The 24,046-nt window shown below is 38.6% G+C and overlaps 2 protein-coding genes across 2 annotated transcripts; both read left to right on the top strand.

Annotated features, from left to right (window-relative positions):
- Nucleotides 1-1,988: 1,988 nt before the first annotated feature.
- On the top strand, nt 1,989-3,131 carry LOC130939717 (F-box/kelch-repeat protein At3g23880-like). Its single transcript, XM_057867805.1, has one exon. It carries the CDS (start codon nt 1,989-1,991, stop codon nt 3,129-3,131), a length of 1,143 nt encoding a protein of 380 aa, XP_057723788.1.
- A 10,890-nt stretch (nt 3,132-14,021) lies between these two features.
- Nucleotides 14,022-23,402, top strand: LOC130939716 (uncharacterized). The gene is made up of 15 exons (XM_057867804.1): nt 14,022-14,133; nt 14,325-14,474; nt 14,556-14,741; nt 14,821-14,901; nt 15,083-15,139; nt 15,235-15,363; nt 15,475-15,555; nt 15,676-15,789; nt 15,887-15,982; nt 16,063-16,119; nt 16,238-16,297; nt 17,607-18,045; nt 18,163-19,085; nt 19,329-20,546; nt 21,721-23,402. Exons 1-15 carry the CDS (start codon nt 14,022-14,024, stop codon nt 23,400-23,402), a joined length of 5,385 nt encoding a protein of 1,794 aa, XP_057723787.1.
- The last annotated feature ends 644 nt before the right edge of the window (nt 23,403-24,046 follow it).

The raw sequence follows: 24,046 nt of genomic DNA, 5'->3' as shown, positions 1-24,046 counted from the left end.
GATAATTAAAATACAAGATAGTCATGATTCAAGCAAAACCATTTCCTGACTTATTCAAACATTAATTACCTTTTGCAATATTTAATTTTCAAAAAATAGTTTATTAGAGCATGTTTCATCCCAAACGGGGTACATATGAAAGAGTACTATCAAAAAGTAAATAATAAAGGACCTGCTAAAGTATTCTAGCATTGCATAGTATATTTTCATCATGGTTGTCATAGAGGTTTAACAAATTTATGTAATGAAATTTACAGGTAGTAAACCAATTGTAAAGCTACACAATATTTACTCAAAGTGGAGATATTGGGTTTGGAACCAATTTAAATATAAAAAATAGATTAAGTTACTAACAAAAACCTAAAAGGGACTTTATTAAGTGGAGTATGAAGAAGTACACCAAAACCAAATGGAAAGTGACGCAATATTTATTCAAAGGAGACTAATTGGGTTTCGAACCAAATTAAAAATAGAAAAAGATCTTTATCTGAGGATATTATCTAATTTTTCTATAATGATGTGTATTTTTAAGAGATTTATAAAATTTTTTAGAGAGTTAATATTGAAAAAATATAAAATTTTGAGAGCAAATTACATGTTCAAAAAATTTATAATATTTTTCTTTGAACAAAAAGTATTTTTATATTCATTTTGGTATAAAATATTAAATTACCTTTTTAGCATAGTGATGGGTGTGATTTAGAAATTTAAATTTTTATAAATTAACAAAAAAAATTTTAATCTATTTTAATTCGAGATATTATTTTAACCAGATGAAAAAAATTGACTATATATTCATTAATTTTTTACATTCATAAAATTTATTTTTTATCTGAGTTCTGAATAAAACATAATTTAAGTAGAGTAATGAAATTTTATAGTAATATGTAATTTTTTTTTTACAAAATAATATTTTTTATATTAAAGTTGGTGCAAATTTATTTTTTGGGTTTGGAGCCCATTTAAATACAAATAAGGATATTTGTCTAAGGATATTACTTAATCTATGCAATTGATTTTGATGTAACATGAATAACATATTTTAAAAATGAGGTGCTGGTGAAAAGAAGTTTACTTTTTAATATTGGAATGTGTGCTACTGATATACTTATAATCCTTTGGTTGTCAGAACATAGTCAACTTAGTAATACATCAAAAAAGGATATAAAACTTAGGAAGATAAAACAAATGCCTTACCAAAAAATTATATCTTTGTCTTTTTCGCACTTATAGACTGCACTTAGTTTATTGGGCAAATGGTAGGTTTTTGAGATGCTGTTGTATGAAGGGAAAAGGTGGAACAGATGTCACATGGAAACCCTAAGTTGTAAGGGCCTTGCTGTGTCACGGACACATGTGCTCTCCGATCGATAATAGAAAAATATAAATATGATATTATATGACTATGTTTTGCTCCAAATGGTTATGGCTTTTCTTTTTCTCTATTTGTGAAATTCCAAATGCACTTTACTATCTTATTTTGTGGGATGGAGATAGAAATAGCTAACTCGGCAAGTAAGTTAGACCTAGGCACGTAGCCTTGGGAGTTAAAAAAAGATACAAAACCCAACTAATTAGAAAATCACTAGCTGCATAAAATTACATGTTACGGCTAAAAAATTCATGATTCACCATTAAGAGTAGTCCAAAGATTCTATAATAGGAGAGTATATAAAGGCATTAATAATTATGATAATTTTGGTCATCTACTATGATGAAGTTGAAAACACATAACTTATACTAAATCGTGTAACCAAAAACCTAAAAGCTCCTGTGAAAAGACTAAAGCACTTTTGATTTTTTCAAATAGACTAAGTCATGCTTAATAATTCCATTACCTTCATCAGGATTTTGGCATCAAAATACAAGTTCTTCTAGACTATACCTCTAAACCCATGCATATAAATAGGAAACTACACCGAAGATGGATAACACCAACCAAATTCCTAATTCTAATACTACAAAGAAATTAGCTGAGTTTTTTAAAAATGAGTGACGTATCTCCTAAGAAGTTCGACCTCCCACATCTTGGTGATGAACTGTTGTGGAAGATATTTGTCAAGTCAGATCCTAAGACTGTTGGCAGATGCAGGTCTTTGAACCGAGTTTGGAGTTACCGGCTGTCAACACCCTTATTTGTGAAGCAAAATTTCAGAGAAAACAAGGACAAGGATGGGAGTGTTATTATTGGTATCGGGTATCCGCCTACGGACGAGAACTCACAGTGGTTTGTGAGAGCTGATGTTGAAACTGGTCGCCAGTTTCATTTCGGTGTACCAATGCAGATTAATCACTTTGGCTACTATTCATTGGTAGGAGATGATCATGGTAACCTTTGCATAAGGTTATCCTATGGTGGCCTTAACTCAAGGATCATTATCTGGAACCCCCTCACTAGGGATATCAGATACATATCAGATGAAGCTAGCAAACACTGCTGCCATGCAGTGTCACTATATGCCTTCGGATACTTGCAGGATCAGACTGAGTATCGTATAGTGCACGTGTACAAGAGACACTATGCTGAAAAGAATATGAAGTGGACACTATTTAATTCTATTCAGAGAGACTGGGTTCACTCTGGAACATTCCAAAGTAATGTTCATAAGCTGGGCCCAAAGCCAATTGTGCAAGAAGGAGTTGTTTCTTGGATAGGGTGGGAAGGTGTCAACAATTCAGATCCTGCGGCAATCATCACATTTTCACTGCAACAGAGGAAGTTTTCTGAGGACATAGTTCCTGAGGATGTAAAAGCTTCCTACCATGCCCTTATTCAAATAAACGACAATGTTGGGTTCATGTCTTACAAGAACCTATGTTTCACACGACAAGTTTCTGTGTGGGGACTTAAACGGTCTGCTAATGACAAACATATATGGGAGAAGATGGTAAAGGTAACCGGCCTTGGAATGCCATACAGCCCCACTTTATTTGTGGACAAGGATGTTATTACTTTGATGGAGGCAAGGACTGGATTTGGAACTTCAAACGATGGTGAGAGGACAGATATCCTTCTATCAAGGTTGAAGTATATGCATCAGATCAGGAAACACTTGGTCCATCGCACATGGAATGAAGCTGTTAGTGTCAAGTCAGTCAGTTTGCACTCGAATGGGCTCTACATGGTTTAGATTTTGATCTAAACTATAGGCGCTGACTCAAGCCAAATCATTCACTCCTATTAATTGCTATAATATATGTCAACTAGGCTTTTCTTTATTTTCATGTACGTTATGTCTTAAGTATGGGTCTTTATGTTTTAGTTAATGCATGATTCTAGGTAATGGTTAAGTGTTTACTTTCATGGTAGTTTTATTCTCAAGCACTAATGTTGTGAGAAGTTTGGGAGGCTTTTACATTTTGGAGGCTTTTTAATTCATGTGTGGATTAGTCACTGGTCAGTTAATAGGAGTAATATGTGTATCAAAATGTGGTTGAGAAAAAAATTTGGATGTACACATGATGTCCCCTATCTTTATGTTCTAAAAAGATAGAAACCTTAAAAAAGCTGCATGTAGTGATACTTATTTGTGTTACTAAGGTGAATATTTGCCAATTATCAACGGTAGTTGTTCCGAGGGTTACCTGAAACGTGTAGCTCGGTCGTCTGGAGAGGCCCGAGGTGGGGGTCAGGGACCCGAGCTTGATATGTGGAGTGGTTGGCGGTTGTACCTGCAATGACACTCCGATGCTTAAGTTAGCATGGGTCCAAGCAGATATATGTAGAATTGTAGAATGAATGCTATACCTGGGTGCTCCAGTGTATTTATAGTAGTTTGGCCGTGATCTTCCCTGGATAAGATATTCTTATCTTATCTTATCTTTTGGGAGTTTTATCTCTGTCTTTGTGGAACCGCCTTTTCTAGGCCCTTTCGGCCTTTAGGTTTTGGGCTGCGTTCCTTTTGATGGGCCTTCCTTTGCTTGATTGTCCGAGGTCCGACCTTTAGGCGTGGGCCTTTAGGACGAGGTCGGACCTTTTATGGATTTGCCGAGTTTGGAGGAGTTCGGTCAGGGTATGAACAGTGCCCCTGCCCGAGTTCGTCCTTTTTGGGAGGTCGAGCTCGGGCATAGTAGTTTTTCAAAATTCAAAAATGTGGCCGTTCCTGCATTTATTGCATTTTACCGTTTTTCCTCGATTTCCGTTCGGGCTCTGTGAAGGCTTTATTTATTTGCCCCTTTCCTCCTTTTTTTCTGCGTTTTTGTTTTTCTGCATTGCTTCTTCTTTCTCTTTGCTCTGCTTCCCCGAATCTCTTCGTGTGCCGTCGTCTCGTTCCTCGGAGCTTGTCGTCTTCGTTTTTTCCTTCCAGGTTTGTTCCCATGCTTCTCTTTTCTTGTGCGCATATGCTTCTGTTCTTTGTGTGGCCTTTGTTTCTTTTTCTTTATGCCTGGGTTGCCCCGAAAAGAGGCGCCGCCATTGCTTTGTTGTTTGTATATGGGGGGGGCTCTTTTTTGTTCTCTGGTATTCTGTTCCGGGTTGCTGCATTTTCTTCGTTTGGGTTTCTGTTTCTTGTTTTGCTGAGTGGGTTTTCGCTGTCTGCTTTTATGTGATTTTTGCTTGCTATTGTATTCTTCCTTGTAGGTAAGAATTTTATGTCTCGAAAGGTTCTTCAAGCGATGTCGACCAAGATTCCAAGTGGTCTTGGTTGGGTAGACCCTCTTCCTCTAAAAGTCCCTTCTGTGGTAGATTCTGAGTATTTGGCTAGGTTCCGTAGGCACTGTAGCATATGTGAAAATAGAGAGTCTGAGAGGGATTATGAACTAGTAGCCCCGGATTCTGAGGAGAGAGTGTGCTTCCCGCCCTTAGATAGTTCCGAGAAGCTCTTCTTTTATGCTTATGATTGTTTTTTCTCTAAGCTGAGTGTCCGACTTCCTTTTACCGACCTGGAGTCCGAGGTGTTATGGTCTTGTAACCTTGCCCCTACGCAGCTCCATCCAAATTCTTGGGCGTTTTTAAAGCTGTTTCAACTTTTGTGTCAGTTTTTGGGCGTCGCTCCCTCTATTTCTCTTTTTTCCTATTTGTTTGTGTTGACGAAGCCGGGGTCGGGTGGAGGGAAGGTATCTTGGGTCTCTTTTAGGGCTAACCAGGGAAGGAAGTTTTGTACCCTGTATGATGAGTCCTTTCATGATTTTAAGAACTTTTATTTCAAGGTTCGGGCTACTGGGGACGTCCGACCTTTCTTTCTAGATGAGAGTGGGGAGCCTTCTTTTCCTCTTTGTTGGCAGGAGAATGTAGTGTCTGCTAAGTATACCTTTGAGAGTCTAGATGAGGTGGAGCAGGCTTTTGTGGGTGTTGTAAGCAGTTTATGGGGTCGGGCACCTCACTTGGACACGAAGAAAATGTTGGGAGATCCAAGCCTTCTCCGTTTCGAGTTAGGTAGTTCCCGACCTCTCCGAGATTCATCTTTTTTTAGTATTTTGGCTTTGCTTGTTTTGGTGGGATTTCTGTTGTGGTAATCCTTTTCTTTTATTTTTGCAGAGATGTCTTCTCAGGCGGATTCTATGAAGTTCCTTCGTCGGACGAATAAGTCCGTGGCTGCTCGGAATATTGAGGCTGAGGCTTCTGCCCGATCTTCTCCGAAGAAGGCTACTGTGGGTGTCACTACTCGGTCGAAGACTATTCCGACTCCCCAGTTCCGAGCTATAAATCAGGATCCTCCGGCCTCTGGACTTGGTCACTCTTCCCCGCCTTCGTCCTCGGGTCCTCCTCCCAAGAAGCAGAAGACCTCTCAAGAGCTTGCGGGTTTTAATGACAAGGATTTTGACGCTCTTGGTTGGATTGAACAGCATATTCTCCCTCAGACTTTTATTTCTACTGATGATGTGTCTATGGAGCACCATTTTCAGTATATGGCGCGGAGCTGTGTCCGGATGGCCAGTCTTCATGCTTCTATCGCCCGGGAGTTCAAGAAATCCCCCATTGGTGCGACCAGCTCCCGACTTGAGAAGGCTCAGTCCGAGTTCGAGAGGATTAGTGAGCTGAAGGCTGCTAGGATTACTGAGCTGGAGGCCTCTTTGGAGAAAGAGAAAGCTAAAGCTACCGCGGCTGTGGCGGCAGCGAAAGCATCTGAGGAGATGGCGAAGGCGGCGACGGAGAATTATACTCGGATATATGCCGAGCTTGTGGAGACAAAGGAGAAGTTGCAATCTGCTCAGGATGATTTTTACGAGCTAGAGGGTCATGTGGCCAAGGGTATGGATGCTATGTTTGGAAATTTGAAGGATCAGGTCCGGGTTCTTGCTCCTGACCTGGATCTGAGCTTATTTAGTACGGATAACGTTGTTGTGGAGGGAAAGATTGTTCCTGCTCCCAACGAGGATGAGGTTCCGGTGTCCGACCCCAATGTTCCGGTTGCGAACCCGACTTCACCTTTGGCCGGGGATGGATCTGGTGTGGAGGTTTCAAACCGAGATGATGGTGCTGTCAAGGCTGTCCCGATTTCTATGGTTCTTCCTCCGCAGCCTTCTACCGATGTGGAATCCGGAAAGGATATTGGCTCTCTGTAATCATTTGTCTTTGGTTTTTTGCCCGGCCTGTGGGCTCTTTAATGCTTTGAACACCTTTTTTTGCTATTTAGCTACTCGTAGTAACCTTTTTGGTGTTTTTGTTGTTTTTGTATAACAACTTTTTAGCTTCGTTTTATCCTTTCCTTCGATTTCGTTTTTTCGCTTGTACTTTTTTAGTTGTTTTTGGATAACAACTTTTTAGTAAGCGTTTTCGAAACTTCGTTTTTATCCTTTCCTTCGATTTCGTTTCTTCGCTTGTACTTTTTTAGTTGTTTTTGGATAACAACTTTTTAGTAAGCGTTTTCGAAACTTCGTTTTTATCCTTTCCTTCGATTTCGTTTCTTCGCTTGTACTTTTTTAGTTGTTTTTGGATAACAACTTTTTAGTAAGCGTTTTCGAAACTTCGTTTTTATCCTTTCCTTCGATTTCGTTTCTTCGCTTGTACTTTTTTAGTTGTTTTTGGATAACAACTTTATAGTAAGCGTTTTCGAAACTTCGTTTTTATCCTTTCCTTCGATTTCGTTTCTTCGCTTGTACTTTTTTAGTTGTTTTTGGATAACAACTTTATAGTAAGCGTTTTCGAAATCTTGGCTTTTGCCGTTTTAAGGCTTCTTTCTTGGACCCGGGCTTTTTCTCGGACCTCGGGCGTTCGAGTACCTCCCTTTGTTGGGTCCGACCTTGTTTGGTCGGCCTTTTAAGTTATTTTTGTAATCTCTTTTTATTTGGCTTTTTGAGCCTTTTCAGAGTTGCTTTATAACTTCTCACATTAATTTGAACCTCGTCGCTTTATCTTTGCCGACCTTGTGTGGTCTCTTGGCAAATGATTTTTTGCGTTTTGCCGAGCATAAATTAATGCGCCTTGGCGGGGTACTTTCTAGGATTTGTTTCATTATGAGGAAGGAGAAAAGAAAATAGAAAAATTTGATTAGTGTTAAAAAAGAAAGAATATTTACAGAGTGTTTACCCTTGACTAGGTCGGGTGTCTTTATTTAACCGGGTGTCTCATTAAAAAACCCTTGTAGGGAAAAAGAGTACACCTCCGGTTAAATTTTTCTAGCTGTAGTACCGTCTTAGATTGCAGGCGTGCCAGGCCCTGGGCAGCTCATTGCCTTCTAGGTCGGATACTTTGTAGTAGCCTGTCCCTAAGACTTCTGTTACTTTGTAGGGTCCTTTCCAATTTGCAGCTAGCTTTCCTTCTCCCGACTTTTGTGTTTCGATGTCATTTCGGATTAGAATCAGGTCGTGAATGGAGAAGCTTCGCTTTATTACTTTCTGATTGTATCTGAGTGCCGTTCGCCGTTTTAAGGCTTCTTCTTGGATTCGGGCTCTTTCTCGGACCTCGGGGAGGAGGTCGAGTTCTTCCCTTTGTGCTTGCGGGTTACCTTTTTCGTTGTAGAAGATGGTTCTAGGTGACCCTTCCTCTATTTCGATAGGAATCATTGCCTCCATCCCATAGGCTAGTCGGAATGGTGATTCTCCCGTTGTAGAGTGTGGAGTTGTCCGATATGCCCATAGCACCTGGGGAAGCTCTTCGGCCCATGCCCCTTTGGCTTCTTGGAGTCTCCGTTTTAACCCGGCCAAGATAACTTTATTTGCAGCCTCTGCTTGTCCATTGGCTTGTGGGTGCTCGACTGAGGTGAATTGCTGTTTGATTTTTAGTTCGGCCACCAAGTTCTGAAAACTTGTGTCTGTGAACTGTGTTCCATTGTCTGTTGTGATGGAGTAGGGGACTCCGAACCTTGTGACAATGTTTTTGTATAGGAATTTGTGACTTTTCTGAGCCGTAATGGTGGCTAAGGGTTCAGCTTCGATCCACTTTGTGAAGTAGTCGACCCCTACTATGAGGTATTTGACTTGCCCCGGTCCTTGGGGGAACGGGCCGAGTAGGTCAAGTCCCCATTTTGCGAAGGGCCATGGTGCGGTGATGCTGATAAGGTCTTCGGGTGGTGCCTTGTGAAAATTGGCGTGTTTTTGGCAGGGGGGCATATTTTCACAAATTCCGTTGCGTCTCTTTGCAAGGTCGGCCAGTAGAAGCCGGCTCGGACTACTTTCTTGGATAATGCCCGAGCTCCGAGATGGTTCCCACACATGCCTCCGTGGACTTCTTCGAGGACGCTCTTTGTTTCTGAGGTCGGGACGCACCTAAGGAGGGGGTTTGAGAATCCTCTTCTGTATAATACGTCGTGAATTAGTGTATAATTCTGGGCGTCTTTCGTGAGTCTTTTAGCTTCCTTTCTTTCGGTGGGGAGAGTTCCCGACTTCAGGTAGTTTAGTATGGGGGTCATCCATCCTTGCTGTTGGTTGGATATATTTAGCGTTTCTTCCTCTCTTATCACGGAGGGAGATTGTAAGGTTTCCTGGAGGAGACTTCTGTTGTTGCCTCCGGGCTTGGTGCTGGCGAGCTTTGAGAGGGCGTCTGCCCGGGCGTTTTGTTCCCGAGGTATGTGCTGGATCTGTATTTCTGAAAAGTGGCGTAATTGTGCCTGTGTTTGGTCCAGGTATTTTTTCATAGTTGGGTCTTTGGCTTGGTAGCTTCCATTTACTTGTGACGTGACGACCTGGGAGTCGCTGAAGATCGTGATTCTCTGGGCTCCGACCTCTTCGGCTAGCTTTAGGCCTGCTAGTAGGGCCTCGTATTCGGCTTGGTTGTTCGAAGCCTGGAACCCGAATTTTAGGGATAGTTCTATCCGCGTTCCTTGGTCGCTTTCGAGTATAACCCCGGCTCCGCTTCCAGTTTTGTTTGAGGACCCGTCGACATACAGGTTCCATGAGAGTGGGGTTCCAGGGGTCTCAGCGTATTCTGCGATGAAGTTAGCTAGATACTGAGATTTTATAGCAGTCCGGGCTTCATAGTGGAGGTCGAACTCGGACAGTTCCACCGCCCATTGCAGTATTCGTCCTGCCAGGTCTGTTTTTTGTAGGATATGTCTCATGGGTTAGTTTGTCCGGATTTTGATGGTGTGGGCTTGGAAGTAGGGACGGAGCCTCCGAGCTGTGAATACTAGGGCGTAGGCGAATTTTTCTATCTTCTGATAGTTTAATTCGGCCCCTTGTAGTGCCTTGCTTACAAAGTATATGGGGCGTTGTCCTTGGTCATTTTCTCGTATTAACGCTGAAGCGACTGCTCGATTTCCAACCGAGAGGTATAGTACGAGTTCTTCTCCTTTTAAAGGTCGGGTTAGGATTGGTGGCTGCCCGAGGAATTCCTTGAATTCTTGGAAGGCTTTTTCGCACTCCGGGGTCCATGAGAAGGGTTTCCCTTTCTTTAGGAGCGAGTAGAGAGGTAGTGATTTTATCGCTGATCCTGCCAAGAATCTTGATAGGGCGGCTAGCCTTCCATTCAGTTGCTGTACTTCTTTGACACACGTCGGGCTCTTCATATTGAGTATTGCTTGGCATTTGTCTGGGTTCGCTTCGATGCCCCTTTGAGTCAGCATGAAGCCTAAGAACTTTCCGGCTTCTGCGGCGAAGGTGCACTTTGTCGGGTTAAGTCTCATGTTGTGTTTTCTGAGGGTGCCGAAGACACTGGTGAGGTCGGTCAGCAAGTTTCTGTCTTCTTGTGTCTTTACCAGCATGTCGTCGACGTACACTTCCAGCTGTAGTCCGATGTGCTCTGAGAACACTTTGTTCATTAGCCTCTGGTAGGTTGCCCTTGCGTTCTTCAGCCCGAAGGGCATTACTACGTAGCAGTAGTTTGCCCTTGGGGTTATGAACGAGGTCTTTTCTTGGTCGGGTCCGTACATCGGGATTTGATTGTATCCCGAATATGCATCCATGAAGGAGAGATATCTGTAGCCTGAGGCTGCGTCTACTAAGGCGTCGATGTTTGGTAGTGGATATGGGTCTTTGGGGCAGGCTTTGTTGAGATCCGTGTAATCGACGCACATCCTCCATTTTCCGTTAGGCTTTTTTACCAGGACCACGTTTGCGAGCCATAGGGGGTATTTCACTTCCCTAATGAACCCTGCATCTAGCAGTGCTTGTACTTGTTCTTCTATCGCTTGCATGCGTTCGGGTCCGAGCTTCCGGCGTTTTTGTTGGACAGGTCTGGATCCCGGGTATACTGATAGTTTATGGCACATTAGGTCGGGGCTTATGCCTGGCATGTCGGAGGCTTTCCAGACGAAGAGGTCGGAATTCCCCTTTAAGAGGGTTATGAGTTCCTCTTTTAGGCCTGCCTCAAGGTTTGCTCCTATGTTTGTTATTTTTTCAGGTGTGTTCCCAATCTGGACTTTTTCGGTTTCTCCCTCTGGTTGTGGCCGAAGATCTTCTCGGGCTTGAACTCGTCCGAGTTCTATTGTGTTGATCTCTTTCCCTTTTAGGCTCAGGCTTTCGTTGTAGCATCGCCGCGCTAGTTTTTGGTCACCTTTTATGGTAGCGATTCCTTTTGCGGTAGGGAACTTCATACAGAGGTGTGGGGTCGAGACTATTGCTGCCAATCTGTTTAGGGTTGGTCGCCCAATGAGGGCATTGTATGCTAAAGTGACGTCGACTATAATGTAGTCGATGCTTAATGTTTTAGATTGCTCGCCTCTTCCAAAGGTAGTGTGTAGCGAGATGTATCCTAAGGGATGGATCGGGGTGTCCCCTAGCCCAAATAGGTTGGTGGGATAGGCCTTTAGCTCTTTTTCTTCAAGTCCGAGCTTGTCGAAGGCCGTTTTGAACAGGATATCTGCTGAACTTCCCTGGTCAATCAGGGTTCGATGTAAGTTGGCGTTTGCTAGAATAATGGTGATTACCATTGGATCGTCGTGCCCGGGTATTATCCCTTGAGCATCTTCTCGGGTAAATGAGATAGTAGGTAACTCGAGCAGGGGACTGTCTTCTCGGACATGATAGACTTCTTTGAGGTGTCTTTTTCGTGAGGATCTGGATGTTCCACCGCCCGCAAATCCTCCATTTATCATGTGTACGTGCCTTTCGGGGGTTCGCGGGGTTTGTTCGGCCCGACCTTCGTTATCTCCCCGCCTTCTCTTTCTGGTCTCTTCTCCTTTCTCTGCTATGTATCTGTCGAGTTTTCCTTCTCTGGCTAGCTTTTCTATAACATTTTTTAGGTCGTAGCAGTCGTTAGTAGGATGACCGTAGAGTTTGTGATATTCACAGTACTCGGACCGATCTCTCCCCGCTCTCTTGTGTTTTAGAGGTCGGGGCGGGGGGATCTTTTCGGTGTGGCATACTTCTCTGTAGACGTCTACCAGGGAGACTCGGAGGGGGGTGTAGTTGTGGTACTTCCGTGGCTTGTCCGAGTTGGGTTCTTCTTTCTTCTTCTGTTCCCGATCTCGATCTCGGAATGGGTAGGTTGATTCCTTCCTAGAAGAGTCTCTTAGCTGGGAGGTTTCCTCCATGTTGATATATTTTTCTGCCCGTTCCTGCACCTCGTATAGGGAGGTCGGGTATCGTTTGGATAGGGATTGGCTGAACGGTCCCTCTTTTAGGCCGTTTGCTAGTCCCATGATGGCTGCTTCAGTGGGTAAGTGTTGTATGTCCAGGCAGGCTTTGTTGAATCGCTCCATGTATTCTCGGAGGGTTTCTTGGTTACCTTGTTTGATCCCGAGTAGACTGGGGGCATGTTTTGTCTTGTCCTTTTGAATAGAGAACCTTGTTAGGAATTTTTGGTCAGGTCTTCGAAGCTGGTGATTGATCTTGGTGGCAGGTTGTCGAACCACTTCATGGCTGACTTGGTGAGAGTGGTGGGGAAGGCTTTGCACCGGATCGCGTCGGAGGCGTCGACTAGGTACATTCTGCTTCTGAAATTGCTGAGGTGGTGACTTGGATCGGTGGTGCCGTCGTAGAGATCCATATCGGGTGGTTTGAAGTTTCGCGGTACTTTCTCCTTCATGATCTCTTGCGTGAAGGGATCATGGTTGCCTTCGGGGGTGGTGCCGCGTTCTGTCCGGCCTTTCAGGTTGGCCTCTATTTTCCGCAGTTTTTCTTCTAATTCTCTGCGCTTTCGAGTCTCCCTCCTCAGATCTTGTTCAGTTTCTTTCTGTTTCTTTATGTCCTCTTCGAGTCGTTTCAGTCGGTTTTGTTGTGCCTGGACTGCTTCTAGAATTTCCGAGCTCTTTTCTTTTTCGGGATTTTGTGGATCTTTGCTTGGGAGCGATGTCTTTGGGTGATTCTGTTTGTTTCCTCCTGGAGTGCGTGGTGATAGAGGGCTGTCTGGACGTTCTCCGGTGTCAATTTCTTCCTCTTGTTCAGATGCAGCGCGGTCATTGTTGTGAGGGTCGTTCGCCATGGTAGAGGGATGACTTCCAGGTCCCCGGCAACGGCGCCAATGTTCCGAGGGTTACCTGAAACGTGTAGCTCGGTCGTCTGGAGAGGCCCGAGGTGGGGGTCAGGGACCCGAGCTTGATATGTGGAGTGGTTGGTGGTTGTACCTGCAATGACACTCCGATGCTTAAGTTAGCATGGGTCCAAGCAGATATATGTAGAATTGTAGAATGAATGCTATACCTGGGTGCTCCAGTGTATTTATAGTAGTTTGGCCGTGATCTTCCCTGGATAAGATATTCTTATCTTATCTTATCTTTTGGGAGTTTTATCTCTGTCTTTGTGGAACCGCCTTTTCTAGGCCCTTTCGGCCTTTAGGTTTTGGGCTGCGTTCCTTTTGATGGGCCTTCCTTTGCTTGATTGTCCGAGGTCCGACCTTTAGGCGTGGGCCTTTAGGACGAGGTCGGACCTTTTATGGATTTGCCGAGTTTGGAGGAGTTCGGTCAGGGTATGAACAGTAGTCAAGTCCAAAAAATCACCATAATTAGAACTTCTTAATAAGAATAAAATACAAATCCAAAACAGACATTTAAAAAGGGACATGGGATCATATATAACTACGGGACTTCAATAAACAGCAAAGTGAAGGAAAAATTATAATTAAAATACTAGACTTCATAGTATACAATTAAGTATCAAATATGAATCTCACATCAATGTACAGCTCAAAACTTACATAAAAGAGCATTATAAAATCACCATGTACTCAAAATGCACAATAATTTTCAACTAACATAGAAACCTGAATTTTCTTATACACTAAAATGTACTTGAAAAGAGCTGCCCACTCTGTCTTCTAATATGTTATTTTCAACTCTAAAGTATCTAGATAAGGTATTTTAATTTATTTAACAAAGAATTCTTAAGGACTTGCCACTAAAGAACATATCAAAGTGAGAGAAGGAGCATTGTTGCAAGGGTATACATAATAAAAGTTCATCGTGACTACAGAAATTCAAAACTATCCTGTTATTTAGGGTTAAGTAAAACAATGTTCATTCAATTGTCAAACCACCACAAAATAGCTAAGGTTAGACCTGGATAGTTTATTTAGTTCTAACTATTTCACCTTCTCAACCAAAATTATACAACATTTAATCCATACCCTATTGAGGAGCTCACATAGAAGGTGCACAGATTATCCCTAACAGTCACACACAGCATAAAAAGTCCTGACATTCATTGAAGACCTTTAAGTAATGGATCCTTCTCAAGCTTCGTGTGCCAGAAAGGAAAGAAGAAATATCATGGATGCCAAACGTAAAAAGTTAAAGACATCAGACTCAGAAATATGGGACCAGAAAGTTGTGAGAAAGCCTCTTCAACCTATTAGCTTGAGCTCAATTCCAGAAAAGCATGGTATGTTCCTTACATAATCTGATTACTTTGTAAAAGTTTTTGATAAAAAGCTTGAATTTTTGGCAGTTGGTTCTTTTGTATTAGTTTGCAAGGTAAAAACAAGTACTAAAATAGAGACAATAGTTAGTCAATTTGAAAAACTATTATGAACATGTCTATACTAAACTAATGCAAAATAAATTGAACCGTAGACCATGCCGAAGGACACTGCTTAAGTAACAAACGAAAGGTCGACATATATTGTGGCAACAATGACTTGACTATGGCGAAGAACTTATCCGGTGATAACCAAATGGATGCTGTTGAAGAAGGATCACATAACTCAGAGTCTCAACTATCAAGTAACTAACAAGTTTTAAAAATTATTAATACTTTATTCAAGTAACTATGTTTTGCTATTTCTAAAAGAGTAAATTTTTTAGGTTGGATTGTAAACACCACCAGTAATCCACCCAAGAGGTGGATAGAAGGAAAGGAAAACACCCTACAAGGACAAGTATGCAATGTAAACCCAGACACACCCAACCTGAACCAGGGAGTTAACCAGTCCCAGATGGCACATCATCACATTGCTACTAATTTGAGTGCACAAACTCATGACTATCAAGGTACATTTCTCCATATACTGTTTTGAAAAGCTTATTTTGGGAAACTATGGTTAATTTGATGACATGTTTGTATTCATAGAAAGAGCCACATTAGCCAGGAAAGAAAGATCATCCAAGGTTGCAGGAAGGAGACAATTGAGTTTAACACTAAACAATAAAGGTAAGTTGTTTCTAATAGGTTTGGTTATAAATATATTTGGAAGGAGCATATGAGATGAGCCACCATACAATAACAGGATTTGGTATCACCCAATATCATTATATATAGCTGATGATGTTAAAAACGTCATGCTATAATAAAACTGCAGTATTGATATATGCTTGGATCAATGTATATGCAGGATCAGCAACTACAATAGACAACAATGCAAATTTTATTGACCTAGACAATTTTCGAGGTAATCTTTTTGACAAGTGTATACATTATGTATAGTTAAAGGAATGCTTTCAATGTGATGTACAATTATTTAATAAAAACATATATTCAATGCAGCCCAGCTAGAGACAGTTCATATGGAATCAGTCTTGAAAGCAAATTCAACCTCAACTTCAAGGATGTCAAATTCTCTTATAGTTGATGATTATGAGGTTAGCAATTCAGGAAATTCAGACATGTGCATAGGTAAATTTCAGCATTGAGTACAAAAGTATATAGTTTTTATAAAACAGAGAATATGATTAATTGATAGTAATGCATTTCAAGTACTGAGTTGTAAAATGCTTTACAACACAGATCGCCAAAAAAAGGCCAGGAAAGACCGGATGATGACACTTGGTTCTAATAGGAAAGCAGCTATAACTGGATGCTGTAAAGGTATAAATTAATCGGCATCAAATGATATTAGAACGGTCTTGATCTGTTTTATTAGGTTAGTGTGTCAAGGATCTTCTGCTGGACTCAGAATTTCACTCGAGAGTGAATTCCATGATGCAGGTCAGACCGATGTCATAAATGGGGATCTTATGAACTATAAAGATAGATCCAAATGCGACCTCAGGCGGGATTCCTTTGTCGCCGTTCATTCCGGGACCACCAACAGTGCCCATGGTACATTTTATATAAGGAGTATTTTATACATTGTGCAAATATTTTATGTTCATGTGTAGTTAAAAGATTATAGAAGAAATTTTATGTTATAATATAGGTCAAGCAAAAGAAGTTAGAATGAAGCGGAGATTCATTTTGGATGGTGCAAAGCAGCACAAAACCAGTTCAGGTGTCTCCAGTGAGGATGGACACAGTCAGTTGTGCATATTTTTTACACAAATTATTACACTTGAAATATCTTACAAGGAAGATTTTTTGTTGTTCATTTATTAGGATCTCAAATAAATGAAGTACCTAGCAATGATAGAAGGAGGCTGAATACTAGCAAAGGTATAATTGTTAGAAAAAAATCATTGTGGTTGGTCAATGAATGATGTTGAAGGGCATCCACCTATTACTATATTCAAGGATTATTGTTGACCGCTTACTCTATCTTTGAAAAATGCAGGCAAAAAAAGATTACAAAAGAATATAGCAAGATCTGTTGGGATAGAAGTATACAACAGTGGTATGTTACTTTATTATTTTAAAATATAAAAAATCTCTTATTACATCTATCACTCTCTTAAAAATAGCCTTCAAAATTAATAAAAGTATTTCATTGAGCAAAAAATAAAACAATTATAACTCATTCAACCGACCCACTTTAAAAAATATTTTATGTCAAAATTGATATAAAAAAACATTTTTATATAAAAGAAAAACATTACAAAGTTATAAAAGACACCCACCACTCTACTTGAATTATGTTTTATCCAAAATTCAGATATGAAATGAATTTTTCTAATGCTAAAATAAAAAAATGATAGCCCATTCCCTTCATCACTTTAGAATAAAGGTTTGCATCAACATAAATGAAAAAATAATTTCTTATTAGGAGAAAAAATCTAACTTTCTAAAGGACACACATCACTCTTCTAAAATATTATTTTGAAGCAAAAAAATAAAACCTAACACTTTCCCCTCATTAAGATAATTTAATATTTACTCCGAAATCAATATAAAAAAAATAATTTTTGTAGATTAAAAAAAATTATAATTCATTTAACATATGCCAATCACTCTCATTAGACTATATATTTTTTAAAAATTACAAAATAAAAATTTTTAATTAAATAACAAAAATTATCGTGCATATCCTTCGCCTGATTATGATTTCATTTTGCCACAAACTTAATTTAAAAATTATTTAAAATGATAATGTTATAGATTTATAAAAAAACACTCATTCTTTTAAAAAAATAATATTTTAATGTAAATTCAGATAAATAATATATTTTATTTCAGTAATAACTATAATATTTTTAAAACTTTTCTCTCACCAAGGTAAATTAATAGTTTACTCCAAAATTTCTTATCACACCCGTCCCTGTTTTGAAATTAAACTTTGACCAAAATTCATAAAGAACCATTCTATAAAAAAAATGTTTCAATAAAACAAAAATAAAATATTTCTAGCATCAGATCCATTTGAAATAATACTACAAACAAGATTGATATAAAAATACATTATCTTTCAAATAAAAACATTACAAAATTCTAAAAGAGACCTATCACTTAACAGAAATTTTGTTTAGTCTAAAATTCAGATAAAATATAATTTTGTAATAATAAGTGATTTAGAACTGAATCACATTTTCTTCAACCGATTATAGTAATAGTATGCACAAAATTACACCATTCCAAATTTCTTATCACACTCATGACCCATCACTCTATTGAATTTATACTTTGATCAATATTAATAAAGTATAATTTCTTAATAAATCCTATAAAATATGAGTTTGTAGCTGTAACTACACAATTCTTATGTGCAGAATATTTGCACATGGGTTCTGCACAACATTCATGTGAATTCTGTCATTCATTATTTTGGTATGCCGAAAGGATCAACAAAAATTACAACACAAGTGAGCCTAAATACACACTATGTTGTAGAGGCGGCCAAGTTCAAATTCCTCATCTTCAAGAAGCTCCCAAGGCATTGTATAATTTGTTATACGGTGATGACATCAAAAGCAAGCACTTTCGGGAGAACATTAGATCTTACAATAGCATGTTTCAATTCACATCTATTGGTGCCAAGATAGACAAAGCGATAAATAATTCGAGAGGGCCACCAACCTTTAGATTATTTGGTGAGAACTATCACCTAATGGGTAGCCTTATCCCACCAGATGGTAGTAGAGCAAAGTTTGCTCAGCTATATGTATTTGATACTCAAAATGAAGTTCAAAACCGCATTTCTGCTATCAGGTTCATATTTAATATAATATAGATAAAATATTGTACTTTGACAAGGTTATATTCCCCATATAATCTATAGTATTTTCTGCTGACAGAATTAACTTTAGTATATTTTAACTCATATAGGGGAGAGGAAAACAATGATATTCACGAAGACATAGTCAAAGAATTGAAGTCAATGCTAGATGAAAACAATGTGTTGGTGAAAGCATTTCGTATGGTTAGGGAATCGATGTCTTCGACCTCTAGGTCCACAGTGAAGCTAAGGCTTATAGGAAAGCGGGGCAAAGATGGGAGAAGATATAATTTACCATCAACCAGTGAGGTTGCTGCATTAATTGTGGGTGATTTTGATGTAGATAAAACTGATAGAGATATTATTGTGGAGACACAAAGTGGAAGGTTACAAAGGATCAACCAGCTAAATCCAGCTTATTTAGGCTTGCAATACCCTTTGCTATTTCCGTACGGAGAAGATAGTTATAAGGAAGATGTTCCACTTAACAAGAGTAATCCAGATGGCGGAAAGGGGCGACAGGATGTAACGACGAGGGAATTTTTTGTGTTTAGAATACAAGAACGATTGTCCGATGGATCCCCATTATTATATTCTAGGAGACTATTCCAGCAATTTTTGGTTGATGGTTTTTCGATGATAGAGTCAGCCAGGTTAAACTACATACGTCTTGACCAAGAGAAGTTCAGATGTGAGATGTACAAGGGTATCAAAGAAGCAGTACTAAGTGGGGAGACAGCACCATCTTCTCGCGGCAAACGTATTATATTGCCGTCTTCATTCACTGGAGGGCCTAGGTACATGATTCAAAACTACCTTGATGCAATGGCAATATGCAAGGTAGTCGGTTACCCAGACCTTTTCATTACATTCACGTGTAATCCAAAGTGGCCTGAATTAGAAGAATTCTTAAAGAACAGAGAACTAAATGCTGAAGACCGACCGGACATGGTATGTAGGGCTTTTAAGATGAAGTTGGATTATTTAGTTAAAGACATAAGAACCAAGAAGATATTTAGACGGGTTTCTGCAGGTAAAAATACTTAAATCATGATCCTTTTATATTGTAAAATAATATGTATCTCCATATAGTTTTTTGGCAAGATTGATTAGAAATAGATGCATGTTGTTTTGTGATTCTCAATTGGTTCAAGTTTGTCAAAATATTTTATAATGGTAGTCATTATCAAACAGATATAGGGCACATAATTTTTTTTGTATGATTGCTTATAATTTATAATGCACTAATGGTTTAGTTCATTTTTTAATTTTCCAGTGATTTACACCATCGAGTTTCAAAAACGTGGGCTACCTCACACACACATGTTGTTGTTTCTACATCGTGATGACAAGTATCCTATTGCAAAAGATATTGACAAGATTATATCCGCTGAAATACCAGATAATGAGACTGATCCAGAATACTATGAAGCAGTGGGGAAGCACATGATGCATGGTCCATGTGGTTCAGCCAAGAAAGATTCACCATGCATGGAAGATGGGAAATGCATCAGACACTTCCCCAAGCGATTTGTTGAAAACACAACAATTGACGAAGATGGTTATCCAGTATACAGACGCAGAGATGATGGAAAGACAATCATGAAGTCAGGTATTGATCTTGATAACCGTTATGTCGTTCCTCATAATAGGTATTTATTGATGAGATATGGAGCACACATCAATGTTGAGTGGTGCAACCAATCTAGATCAATAAAGTATCTATTCAAGTATGTTAACAAAGGACACGACCGTGTAACTGCATCATTTTACAAAAGTGCAACCGAAGATGCGAATAAGGATGAGCACGATGAAATCAGTATGTATTATGATTGTCGATATATATCTCCATGCGAAGCTGCTTGGAGGATTTTTGGATACAACATTCATTATAGAGACCCGTCTGTGGTAAGGTTGGGATTTCACTTGCCAAACGAGCAACCAGTGATTTTCAGAGATGACGAGAATTTGGAAGATGTTGCTAGAAAGGCTTCTGTCAAGGAATCCATGTTTTTGGAATGGTTTGAAACGAACAAGTCATATCCCGAAGCCCGGTCACTTACTTATGCTGAATTCCCAACAAAATTTGTATGGAAAGCAAAGGAGAGGAAATGGTCTCCACGAAAGTCACATGCTGTGATAGGTCGCATTTTCTTTGTCCCTCCGGGGTCGGGTGAAAGTTACTACCTTAGACTACTTCTCAATTATGCTAAAGGGCCTAAATCATATGAAGAAATACGAACAATAGATGGTGTTCTTCATTCATCATTTAGGGATGCATGTTATGCACGAGGTCTTTTAGATGATGATAAAGAATACGTTGATGCAATAAAAAAAGCAAGTCATTGGGGATCAGGAGTTTATTTGAGAAAGCTATTTGCAATATTGTTGTTTTCAAATTCCATGGAAAGGCCAGAACATGTATGGGAAAAGACATGGAATTTGCTTTCAGATGACATACTTCAAAAACAAAGAAGAATAATGAAAAATCCAGGTGAAAATTCATTATTTACTATGCTTAATCTGAGTCAGAAACTATCCTCTTCAATATTTGTTCTAATTACATGTCTACTTATTTAGGCGAATCATATTTTGTGATCATATTTCATATAACTTAATAGGATATCCAATTTCACATAGGGACGAATTCAGGAATTCAGTTGAGGAGGGCCAAAAATTAAAATATTGTATAATCAAATATATTATAGTATAAGTAGTAATATATATAATCAGTATTGGTTTTTTTTTATTTTAAAAAATACTACTAAGTGTTAGTTATATAAAAAAGTGCTCTTAGTTTTGTAAAATTTTCTTTTTCATTTTGGATTCTATAAAATAAAAAAATTATCTATTTTTTAGTTAATTTATTTTGTTTAGTATTATTGTGACAGTAAGTTATATTTTATTCTTCATATCATCAAAAATATGCTACAAAATAAATATAAATCAGGTGTTCTAATAACTTTGTTATATGCATTGAAAATATATTCGTGAATAAAAGATAGAAAATATAATCATTTTATGATATTTACTTAATATGTTATAATTTAAATATCACGTGAAAAATAAATAAACTTTAAAACAATTTACTTTCATGTATATACTATATAAAAAAAATTTCAACACCTAATTACATGTTGTTGTTATTATATATTTTTTAGCCTAATTATACGATAAAAGGTGTAAAAATTAAGGAAAAAATAATTTAAAAGAGAAAAAGATTTTAAATATTTAAAAATTTAAAAATTTATTTAATCGAAAATTGATTGACAATAATATTTTCTTCAATTTACGACTTGGTACTTGCTTTTGAGTTTAACAATTTAAAAATAAATTTAAATAATATATAACAAATTTTTACACTTAAAATTGTTAATTTTAGTTCAAGAAGTTGGAGGGGGCTGTACTATGATTGCCCCCTTTGGAACCGTCCCTGCTTCCACATGAGCTGTAGACATAGGAATTAATCACCTTATAAACTAGAAAATTATCATGTTCACAATGGGGGTAATCAAATGATTAGCTGAATATAAAAATGTTATTACAATAGGATGTGTGTTTATTAGGCATGTTGATATAATAGTCTTTCATAATGAGAATTTTGTATTTCATATTTTGATATCACCATCTTTATGATAATTATTTATTGAAACTTTTTTTTACCCCAGATCTAAGGCTGACAAATGAGGAATTGAAGGAGTTAACTCTAATAGATATTGAGCTAATACTCAAGGGGTACAACAAGAGTCTTAGAGATTTTGAATCCATGCCACAGCCCAACTTTGACTCATGCACCTCTCAGATGATGTCCAATAGGGTCAACAGGCTTCTTTGTGATGAGCTACATTATGATAGACGTAGATTAGCTGAGGAACACTCTATTGGACTAGATCAGATGACAACTGAACAGAGATCAGCATATGATAAAATCATGGAAGCGGTCCATCGTTGTAGCGGAGGAGTTTTCTTCTTATATGGATTCGGTGGAACTGGAAAAACGTTTGTGTGGAAGACATTAGCTTCGGCATTAAGGTCTAGAGGTCAAGTTGTTTTGACCGTTGCTTCAAGTGGAATAGCTTCTTTGTTAATTCCAGGTGGCAGGACAGCTCACTCACGATTTGCTATCCCACTCAATGTAGATGAGTTCTCCACGTGCAACATAAAACAGGGGAGTGATTTAGCTCAGTTGTTGGTTAAAACAAAATTAATTATCTGGGATGAAGCTCCAATGGTTAACAAATATTGTATAGAAGCCCTTGACCGGACAATGCGAGATATTCTAAGATTCAAGAATATTAACAGCCTAGATCAACCATTCGGTGGGAAGACAGTTGTTTTTGGAGGGGACTTTCGACAAATTTTACCCGTTATACCAAAGGGTACAAGACAAGAAATTGTAAACGCAAGCATTAACTCATCGTACATTTGGAATAGCTGCAAGTTGTTGACACTAACAAGAAACATGCGTCTTAGTGTAGGCTCAGGTAATGCAAGCTCAAATGAGTTGAATCAATTTTCCGAATGGATACTAAAAATTGGGGATGGTAACATTGGAATATCTATGGGTGGCGTTGACAAAGTAGAAATTCCCGATGACATCCTTATACATGATTGGATCGACCCCATAGAGGCTATTTGTAAGGCCACTTATCCGGAATTGTTTGGACCCCTAGAATCACATCATTGTTTGCATGATAGAGCCATACTCGCACCGACATTACAACATGTCGATGAAATAAACAACTACATGATGACTTTGAATTCGGCTGAATCGCAAACTTTTTTTAGCTCAGACAAAGCATGCCCCACAGAAGGGAACAATGAGTTACTAGCATCGGTACACACACCTGAATTTCTAAACACTATTAGATGTTCAGGTGTTCCGAATCATGAGCTTACACTAAAAGTGGGGACACCAATCATGCTCTTAAGAAACATTGATCATGCTGCTGGGTTGTGCAATGGGACACGTTTAGTAGTTACGAAGCTTGGAAAACACATTATAGAAGCACAGAGCATTTCAGGAAAACACACAGGCAACAAAGTTTTTATTCCAAGGATGACACTAAGTCCATCGGATCACCGGATCCCATTCAAGTTCCAACGTCGGCAATTTCCTATCATGGTTTCATATGCAATGACTATTAATAAGAGCCAAGGTCAATCATTGTCTAAGGTTGGATTGATTCTCAAAAAACAAGTCTTTACTCATGGTCAACTATATGTGGCAATTTCTAGGGTCACTCATAGGGATGGGTTGAAGATATTGTTATGTCATGATGATAACAATGGCAATCAAACTGAAAATGTGGTTTTCAAAGAAGTTTTTAGGAATGTTGGGTGTACGTGAGAAGAAGGTCCCAAGTCAGCAGCACCAAGCAATGTGAACATTCAATGAGCTATCAGTTATTTACCAGTCCAGGTAAAAAAGAAAGTTGATATCTGACTTCAAAGATTTATATTTTGCATGACTAATCAATATTTTTATAGAATCATTTTGGCATTACTAGACAATTTTTATTGTCACACATACTATATTCCTATGCTTCATATGATGTGTATCTACAACTCAGAGAGAAAGTTTTGAGTAACTATCCTACATTATGACATGGGCTCGGTAAAAATCTTAAAAACTAATAACAAGCAAGCAATATTATAATTGAACCTCATAGTATACTGAAAAAAAAAACATTACCATGCAAACATCAACAACTGAGTGTATGGTATATCAAAGCTAATAGTTCAATGCAGTTAATATGAAACTTACCTGCGAATACCAATTGGCATATTAGCACTGCAGATATGGATCAGGTATATCAATTAAGAAGATCAAGAGGATTGCAAAACATCACACACAAAACAAATACATTCTGAATATCTGTCAAAATGCAAAAAGGAGATACATATTAGTTATAATTTTCCTAATCATTTTTTTTAACAAACAGTGGAGAAACCAACAATTCAATTAAACATTCAATTTGTGTTCGAATTTAA

The sequence above is a fragment of the Arachis stenosperma genome, chromosome 7, assembly GCF_014773155.1.
Source record: "Arachis stenosperma cultivar V10309 chromosome 7, arast.V10309.gnm1.PFL2, whole genome shotgun sequence".
NCBI lineage: Eukaryota > Viridiplantae > Streptophyta > Magnoliopsida > Fabales > Fabaceae > Arachis > Arachis stenosperma.
Note: the sequence above shows the minus strand (reverse complement) of the source record. Positions and strands in the feature narration are given on the sequence as shown.

Coding starts and splice junctions, on each gene's coding strand:
- LOC130939717 (XM_057867805.1), top strand. CDS start 1,989: ATGAGTGACGTATCTCCTAAGAAGTTCGACCTCCCACATCTTGGTGAT.
- LOC130939716 (XM_057867804.1), top strand. CDS start 14,022: ATGGATGCCAAACGTAAAAAGTTAAAGACATCAGACTCAGAAATATGG. Junction 14,742..14,820: donor ACAAACTCATGACTATCAAG/GTACATTTCTCC, acceptor TTGTATTCATAG/AAAGAGCCACATTAGCCAGG. Junction 15,140..15,234: donor TGACCTAGACAATTTTCGAG/GTAATCTTTTTG, acceptor TATTCAATGCAG/CCCAGCTAGAGACAGTTCAT.